This window comes from Bombus pascuorum, chromosome 1 (genome assembly GCF_905332965.1).
Source record: "Bombus pascuorum chromosome 1, iyBomPasc1.1, whole genome shotgun sequence".
Classification (NCBI taxonomy): Eukaryota; Metazoa; Arthropoda; class Insecta; order Hymenoptera; family Apidae; genus Bombus; species Bombus pascuorum.
The window spans coordinates 12,224,830-12,234,461 of NC_083488.1; the positions used below are offsets into that span (position 1 = coordinate 12,224,830).

At 38.4% G+C, this 9,632-nt stretch overlaps 2 protein-coding genes across 4 annotated transcripts in view; both read left to right on the top strand.

Moving 5' to 3' along the window:
* Nucleotides 1–9,632, top strand: part of LOC132905162 (uncharacterized) — a 153,597-nt gene that overhangs the window by 72,513 nt on the left and 71,452 nt on the right. The gene's annotated exons all lie outside the window — the stretch shown is intronic.
* The window catches only part of LOC132905199 (synapsin), a 47,761-nt gene continuing 38,900 nt past the window's right edge, over nt 772–9,632 (top strand). Inside the window, exons 1-6 of one of the 2 annotated variants that reach the window (XM_060956240.1) lie at nt 772–879; nt 5,132–5,558; nt 7,279–7,615; nt 8,625–8,878; nt 9,262–9,397; nt 9,516–9,620. In XM_060956240.1, the coding sequence (XP_060812223.1) occupies nt 7,358–7,615; nt 8,625–8,878; nt 9,262–9,397; nt 9,516–9,620 (753 nt within the window). In that variant the 5' untranslated portion in view covers nt 772–879; nt 5,132–5,558; nt 7,279–7,357. The remainder of the gene's footprint in view (nt 880–5,131; nt 5,559–7,278; nt 7,616–8,624; nt 8,879–9,261; nt 9,398–9,515; nt 9,621–9,632) is intronic. The other variant, XM_060956249.1, reaches the window with a different exon arrangement.

Below are 9,632 nucleotides of genomic sequence, written 5' to 3' on the forward strand. Positions count from 1 at the left end.
ATTTTATTGCGTCCGCGTGAACGTAAACCAGAGGTGCTGCACAGAATGCTATAAAGAAAGAAATTTTATTCCAAAAGAAGAATCCGTTTCCGTACTTTACCTACACGCGCCCGCACGCCTAACTAACACAGCCCCAAACAATAGAAATTCTATCTCTCGAAAGATTTCAAAGTACGATCTCCATAGGCACAAAAGCTCCGTAAGTGCAACGCCGAGGAATCATGAATAACTGGGTCGCTGCATTAATTCTTTTATGCAGCCCGAGTTTGTGAAACGCAGAGCCGGTCGAGTGGACAGCAACGATAGAACCGGGAAATCAACATCTCGCCGGCACGCTATCTGTAATCATTAAGATAGCAGGAAAGAGAACGTCGCAGATACAAAAATAAAGTACAGAAATAATATTGTCGGATTTGCTCCCGAGTTATATTTGATCCCCTGCTTTGATTTCATTTCACATGCAGACGCTTTAGAGGTTCGTCATAGGTTTTAAAATCAAGCTTCGATCGTATAAAGTTGCGCAACCCGGGACACGAAATAATATCGCAATGGTTCGATATAGACACAACCACGTTTTACCAATGCGTAACCTGACATTTCATCTTCAGACGACCAGCAGGTGGGGCGTGTTTGATGTGCATCGAACAACATCATCCTATACAAACACAAGAGAGAACCAGGCCTGGGCATATCGGGAAACCAGGGGCTCGTCCAGTTTCCCCCGAGTCGTTAGCTCGCGACACGCTGGAGGGGATGATAAGAAGAACGCAAGCGCGAACCTATCGACCAGCTAACCCTCCGGGTAACACCCTTGCGATCCTCAGCCGAAGCTCACTGCTTCTCCGGCGAACTAGTGGGTAGTACACGCACGCGACACAGGTGAGTACCAGCTTCTCAAATTTTTGCCTTCTAAGTGTAATCTAACAGAAAATATTTGGGATAAAATCGACGTCTAAAAAAATTCTTCCTACCGAAATATTGGCCGAGGAACAAGTGAATTGGTTTATAAATTTGTTTTCTATGATCAATGATATTTTCTTTGTTTGGTAGTTTAGTGTTTGGTACCGTAGCCGGATCGGTTTTTGGCTAGGACGTACTTCTCTCGCGGGGTGCTCACAACGGTCATTAGGGGATTGAAAGGAATAAGAAATTGATTTTTAGCTAGAGAATATTTTTGAGGTTTCTTTGTCATATTAGTAAGTAAATAAGGTTTCGAATAGATAGTTGATACCGCGTTTCTTCGCTGTCGTCTAGAGTTTTTCGAAGTTGATAGAGTTATTTATATTTCAATCATTTACTAATAGAGATTTATGTGAAATAGGTAGGTGTGGCAAGCAAGAAATATTTTAATTCGAAAATAATAGTGATTGGAAATCGGCCTTGCGTTTTAACACTAAACCTACCAGTGCTGGTCAAATTGACGTTTTCAAACTTCTACACAAATTTAACCATATTTAAACGTTATTACATTGCTTCATAATTTCTGACTTTTCCTAAAACATGCATACAATATATTTTTCGGTATTTACTTCTAGTTTGCCTTTTTCTTTTCTAAAATATTTTAATTACTCTTAAAATAAATACAATCAGTACAAAAAAAAGCTATCTCAAGATCAGATGACAAACAAAATCAGTAATAACAAATAATAATAACTGTTACGCCCGTAATCTTGTCATAAACCATAATTCATCCCTCGATCAAGATGGTCACCAGGTGTCAAAAGATATCAACTCAGGCCTATAATAATCCTAAGAAACGGTCATTATGGTCAATTGTTACAAACATTTCAAAAGTCGAAAAGTTTCTTATGGTCGTTGTTCATTCTGATAAAACACGGGAAAAGCGGGGATTTCCAATGGTCAACGGTCAATTCCACCCTCAAACAACCGTTGGTGGTGAACGGCCAGCACCCATCAATATTTTCATATAAATATTGCCGTCACTATATTCTTACTTACTATCGTCCTTCTGACCAGAATACATCTCAGTTTGTTAGTCAATCAGTCGACATCTAAACTTGTTATCTCTAAAAATCAGACAGAAAGCATTTCAGGGCGTTTTGTGTAAAGTTGTTATAAAAGAAAAAGTAAAGTATATATAATAACGGACATAGAAGAAGACTGTTCAGTGTGCAATGTACAAGGAACTTCAGCAACTGAAAACAGCATGGAAACACATGAAAAACTATTTACGACCGACTCAAGGTTGAATATTATAAATAAGAGTTCACGTCCAGGGCAAATAGGAAGGAAACCATCGTTGACAGCAGAGAATGAGACTGATGTAGAAAACCAACGTATCGCAACTGGGCCTGATGGAACAGTTTGGAAAGAAATAGATGCAATTCCCAAACCTGGCGTGATCACTGTATAAGGGATTATATAATAAAATGTACGGAAGAAGAGACATTTAGAGCATTGGGGACTAAGAGAGAGCTAGATACAACAAAACTAGATGCATTTATTGCTCTCCTATATGCCCACGGTGCATATCAGGCAAAGAATTTAAATGTCTCACATTTGTGGAGTAAAATTTGGAGACCTGCATTTTTTTCAAAAACAATGAGCAGGAATGACTTTGCTGAAATTATAAGGTTTATATGATTTGATAAGAAGAACGAAAGAAGCGAACGTTTACGAACCAATAAATTTGCAATGATACCCACAGTATGGGACCCATTTATAGAGAATTTACAAAATTGTATCAACTTAGTGTATACATTACTTTTGTATAAAAAAAATCGCGGGAAAACCCATGCAATTTGGACGAAATTTTATGAAAGTTCATTTTATATACATCCAGTTATAAATTAACCATTATCTAATTTAAAACATAAAAACTATTACTTCTTTAATCACTGGTCATTTTGACCAGACACGGTAAAAATACGAAGTGTCGGTAGGTTTAGTGTTAAGTATGTTATTAGTCGAGATTCGTATTCATTTTAAATTTACGCGGGTGCCTATAAACGCAACGGTACTATGTTGATCGAAGAATTTCTACGAGATAACAATTTATAATGTGCATAAAGTGACGTGTCGTTCTCGTGGATACATTGCGCGTTATTTTCACGTGACGTTTCAATTCTGTGATCTCTACTTTTTTTTAACCAATTAGATTCTCCCAATTCTTCGATACCAAAACACATTTTTTCGCGCGCCGCTCGTTACAAAGAAGTTTTTATTAAAATGTTTGATTTCTAATGTACGAAATCACCATTTCAATACGTATATTAAATAATGATAAACATAAACGGTTTTTGTAAAAAAAATTGAATAAAAAAGAATCCAGTTGAAGTTACACGTTGTTTTACGTTTAAAAAACGTTAAGTGATTGCATTAAATACAATACTACGCCTCTTATCACAAAGAATAAAGAGCATTAATCACCAGAACAAACGTGGTGTAAATAGAAATATAAATAATTTTGCAGTTACTTAAAATTAAATATTCCATGGTAAGTACTTGTTCATTTTTTTTTTTTTTTCAACTCTTACGGCAGATGCACGTTTCTATGTACGCAGCTTTGGGCGGTCAATGCGCCTGCCCTTTCCTAACGCCTAGGGATTTCCATCATCGATTATTACTAGAGTCTAAGCTAAAACCCCTAGAAATAATATGAACAGCGTAGATCCGTGAAAATACAAGTGCGTACAACGTAGTTATTCCCATATTTCGCATGCCGATTAATTAAGAAAATTATGTCTAATACATTGGAAAGAAAATTTACCCTAACTTAATTAAATATACTGTATATCCGAATACGTTCTGTACACAGTAAATGTTTGAACAATGGGGTGCGCCAGGGAATCTATTGATTTAAAACTTTTTATCACTTTCTCCCTCGTGACAATCGGCTGCGCAGTACTGTCAACAATTTAGAAAATTGTTACTCCACCTATCTATATTAAAATTAGAAACAGTTATCAAGATCTGCTAATTGATCAGTATGAGGTTTAGTACATTCTAAACATAAAAATAAATAAAGTGAATCTCCTAAGTTAGGTAAGCTGTCACGAGTTAATAAGATCGAGGAAAAGAAGATATATCTAGAAACACGTGAAAATTATGAGGAATACCGAATTTCGTAGGAGTTCATTTAAAATTCAATTACGTCTAGAATCTCTAACATTAATTGAATGCAGACAGTTCGTCAAGTTGTCGCATGCAACGGCGAACTTTGTTAGTTTAAAGTTTTGAGCTATTCTGATTAGAAAATGCTTTCACGGGGAAAGCGACTAGCTGGAAGTTTCGGCTTTAAAGAAATCACGAAACTTCTCTCTACGTTTAGTGAAAAGTTTCCACTTTTCAATTCTTTCTTTGCTGCTGCCACTTTACGGTCACGAAATAGCGTGTCGCGTTCAACGAGTAACACCAGCGAATAATTTCGAAGAATTTGAACGAGACGCCACTTTTATCGTAGAAACAAATTGGTGGCCCACCATTTTCTGGTAGCCTTGGTAAAAATTGTACGAGGCAACACAACGTTATCAGGCGTTTCTATCGCGGTCCGATATCGAAGTTAAAATCATGCTTCCTATCGGAGAAAGCAAAACACGGTCCGTGTAAAAAAGTTCTTCAGCATGTAAAGTCACGCTGCGTCGGTATCGATCAGCAGAATATCAAGCTCCACTTTTACTGTGCTAAATTTCTGTGAGGGTCTCCATCTCGCGCACTCTGAGTGTTCGCGTGGACGTTTTTATCGCGGACCTCGCACGAGCACTCGTTGTTCCTTACTAAGAACATGGAGGTTTAATTATAGCGATACTTCAGTATAAAAAAGGAGAGTAAAAAAAGAATGTATCTCCTCTTTTTTTAAACCGGTTGCCAGATATTTCCATGGCTTTCAACAATCTATACTCGTAACTCGTTCTTTTAAATATGCGAGTCACTTTCGAAGAAGATTTTAAAAACTTGAATGACACTTTTGTCCTGACATAATGCGTATACCATAGTAACATTGTACCTCGTACGTTTACGTAATCAACGCGTCATAATCCCCCACATGTATGAGTAGTTGTAGGAACTTTATGTTAATCCAACAGTATTCCATCAATGGACATTCATTCAATATTACAAACTAGAAACCATTCTAATCTTCTCTAATCATCGCGTACCATTCCCTTTGCAGATTTCAACTTGGATTGTTTAGTTTCTCCTTCCTCACCTCTCTTATTTCATCCTTTCCTTTTGGATTACCTTACGTTGAAGTGTTATTCCACAACTTGGGAAAAAAGGGCACAACAAGGAGACGAATCGCGGTAGTGAACGTCGTCGAACGAGCCACAAAGCCCAAGACACGAAATCTCCGCCTCCGCCTCCCGTTCCTAAGCCGCTCGAAGAACACGAAGATCGTCGCATACGGTGACCATCCGACCACCAAAAGCCACCGGAATTCTGCGGTTTTGGTCAGGAGGACGAGGTCGGTGTTAAACCAGCAAGATTACCGGCCGCGGCGGTTGCGCCAAATACTGTGGTACAGCCCCTTCACCCGGCAACATTTCATTCTCCAGCTTTCGACAGTCCTTCACTTCCAATGTTAACTACCTGAAACGGAGGTGAGTGCCTGTCCCTTTCTGTGTCCAACAGCGCGATGCCTATTTTATTGTCTCTTTGCATGCTCGATAACACTTGGCCGATGGAATTTCCTCAACACTTTCCCTTCTGACGGTCTCGAGAGATTCGAGGAATTCGGAACCAAGACGCTTCGGATATCTTCAGATTTCTATTTGTTCGTTCAATAGCTTCAAGCGTTGTTTGTTGAGTGATTAATAGTAAAAGTACCAGTCATTAGCGAGCCGGTAAAAGTTAATTCCTCGCCTAACGACTGGAAATACGCGGAGGTTTTTATACTCGAAAGAATGACAAGTGCTGTTATATGAATTATTTAAAATAATTAACTCAAGATAATAAATTCGAAATTTTTTGGCTATTGCTCTTAACATATAATAAAAGTATAATTGAAGGTCTCACGAGAAGGCATCTCTGCTTTTTCTAGTATTAAATCATCGTCAAACATCGTTTAGATCGAAAGGTCACTGAGCTTCTTTTTAGAACATTATGATAGATTAACGTCCCTGTCAACGACGAAAACTGTAACTTTGTTTCTCGTAGTTGAGAACGTCAAGATACGTTTATAACAGTACATGCCAGTACATGGAAATGTATAAAGCAACTTGAAACAAAGAGTTCGGGTCGTTGTACGACAGATGCTTGCAGAGGAGTACATTTGTCGCAGCCTTTTCATTGAACCTGAAGACAGAGTCTTATAATAGAAGCCTAAAATAATGAACGACCATCTTGATAGAAAGCTTAGTTGAATGGGTCATCTATACGTATATATTACGAATGGTGATATGTCGTATAATATCTCGGCGAATAAATTGCTCGTTCAATTAACCCTGGGCTGACTATCTGATTTATCCATTGAACTATAATTAACAGCCGGTATTCGAGTTCCACGAGACCCGAGCGATGGGCCGATAATTCCAACTACATCATACCTGCTATTATTTAATTATAGCACAATTAAGCGTAAATTAATACCGCAAAAAGAAGTGGAGTAAAATACCATGCAAGCATCTCGGTGTTTCTTCATGTTTTATAAATCTCGATGTATGTATGCATGCAAATTATTCAAGAAAGTGCTTTTGGCATCGTGCAAAATCAGCCTTAGGCCACGACGTTTTCCATCTTGGTATTAGTTGAGTGATTTAAAAGCTCTAAGAACAACATTTTGTGTTAATTACAGCCACCGCTTCGTATCATTTAAACCCGTAACGATATTACGCTGAATATTTCAAATTATTTCAAGCTTACCACGCATTCCATGTCTTCGTTACGATTTATTGTCCAACCAAGCAAAACGCCGCTATCGGGTATCTGTCATCCGATTGTCTCGTCGTCAGGGAGAAGTCGTCTCCGCCTGTACCTTGCAAAGCACGAGCGATCGTCGAGCCGTATTTCACGCAAGGCACCGCAAGACGAGACATGTCCACTACTAAAAGACACCATCCGACTACCAGCTACGCGCATCAGAACCAAATATGTCATCACATCCCGTGTCACGCATGCAAACCAGCAATCAGCAATCGTCCATCATCGCCGGCGTGCCATCTATGCCATTTATACCCCGAGCACCTCTGGCTGTTCGATGTGTGCATTATGAACTATGCCGTGTGAACTGAAAAAAAGCAACCAAGCAAAATAAAAAAATGCAAAAAGCGTGAAATCACTGGACGATCGGACCGATTGCCACTATCACGACCACGACCATAGTTTGTCTTCCAGGTTCTCGTCAGGGGATTTGAGCTCGGAGCTCGACGATGAACCAAGCACAGACTCCGGGCTGGCCTCCATGGCCAGGGATTCGTCCCAATCGTATCAAGCGGTACCGGATCGGCCATTGCAGTCTCAGCCGACTCCTGTTCCACCGGCTAACCAGCCACCGGTACCTGGAGCACCGCCGTCTGGACCACCTCAACCCGTTGGCGGCGATCTGAGTCTCAACCTGAGACCCGGATCGAGAACCACCAGCGCTCCTTCCTCGCCGGCCAAGACCCGGGAAAGTTTACTCCAGAGGGTTCAAAGTTTAACCGGAGCTGCTCGCGACCAGGTACACTTCATCTTCTTTTTTAAATAATTAGAAAAACTTAGTACAGAAAAGTTAAGCTGGGATATGAATTTTTAATCCTTATCACTACGTTGTGGATATTTATACATTTATTAAGGGAATTAAAAGCGACAAAAATGCACAGAATCCACATGTATAATAGACGAAAATGTATAGTACACGTTATATTTAGTGGAAAACAAATAAATAACAAATAACCGGGACAAGATTCTATTTCTTAATTATAAATATAAATTTGTATGAACATCCACAGTTTATTTATTACCCTACTGCTGACAATTAGGGTAGAACCTTGGTTTATATTTGATAGCAATTGATCGGAGTGATAAATATTAAATTATATAATAATGAACGAAAGAAAGATATACATGTATATTAGATCTGTTTTATATTACACTCTTTTTATCATATTAGTAACAGACATCCGTTGTGGCAGATATATTACGTCTATTCGTATCTTCTGTCAAATATAATATCGTTTTGTAAAATTACAGTGTTTTTCGTACCATTTGCCTTTTAAGTCTCCTTTGGTTTATCACTGTACGCGAGAGAAATATATGACTAAGCATGATTACTTCCGTGAACGAGTTCCATCTTCAAGTCCAATTTCACGAAGGTGTACACACAGTGTGTAACATATAAATGGTTACTCATTCTCAAACAGTCAGATTACATAGAAATGTAATCGTAGAAACGTGCGGTGCAAAACCTTCGATAGAACGACGTTAGCCAGATTTCAAACTAAAATTGCGTTCTTGCATGTTCAACGCGTTATCTGGTCTTTCTAATGCTTTCGAAGAAATACGCAAGCATTCTCGTGCACGAAATCCCATTAATCTCTTCGGTATTCATTATCCCATTATACCATTTGGAGCGTTTGGATCTGTAAAGACGTAGCGCTATATGTAAAAGAAAAATTCTTTCTTTTTTTGCGTGTAAATTGTGGGAATGCAGTAGTGTAACTAATTGTCTAAATCTTCTTTACAAACAGGGTGCATCGATTCTAGGAGCAGCGGTGTCAGGTGCAACTAGAGGGCCATCTTACAACAAAGATCGGTGTTTCACCCTGCTAGTCATCGATGACCAGAATACCGACTGGAGCAAATATTTCCGGGGTCGTAGGCTTCACGGTGATTACGAGATCCGTGTAGAACAGGCGGAATTTAGGGAATTATCGTTAACTGCGAGCGAGACTGGTACTATTGTGTCCATGGCGGTTTATCGTAACGGAACCAAGGTCATCCGGTAATTATTATTAATTATAATTATATATTATCTTTCAATTTAAGTATCTCCCTCAGTTAAATTTATCTATATATATATATATATATATATTTTTTTTTTTTTTTTGAGAGAGACAGAGATTTAAAGGTGCAAAAATGCACAGAACGTATAGAATATGTAAAAATTCATAGAATATCGGAAGTATAGAATTCACTATAATATTTAATAGAAGAAACAGTCATGAAAATATGAATTTACATAAATATCCGCAGTCTATTTGTTATATGTACATTATATCATAATATTTATTTATTTATATGTATATGTACGTATTCTATTTATTTTAATCAATATGTATTGTTTATTTTCACTGCGAAAGTAAAGCAGGCAAATTCTGTCGACAGATCTTTCAAACCTGATTTCGTCCTGATACGACAGAACCTAAAGGACGCTGGAGAAGACAACAAGAACCTTCTTCTCGGTTTAATGTACGGCGGTGTCCCGAGCATTAACAATCTCACGGCAATTTATAACTTTCAGGTATGAACTTTGCGTGAGCTAACGACCACATTGAAGATACTTCGAATAAAGGAAACGATTAAGAAACTTTATCAATTTCGCACGAAAATGGATTTCTTAATCGTGCTTCTTCTTTCAGGATAAACCATGGGTGTTCGCACACCTGTTAGGACTTCAACGTCGTTTAGGAAAAGACAACTTCCCCTTGATCGAGCAAACTTATTATCCTAACCATCGTGAAATGGTAAGTAATAGA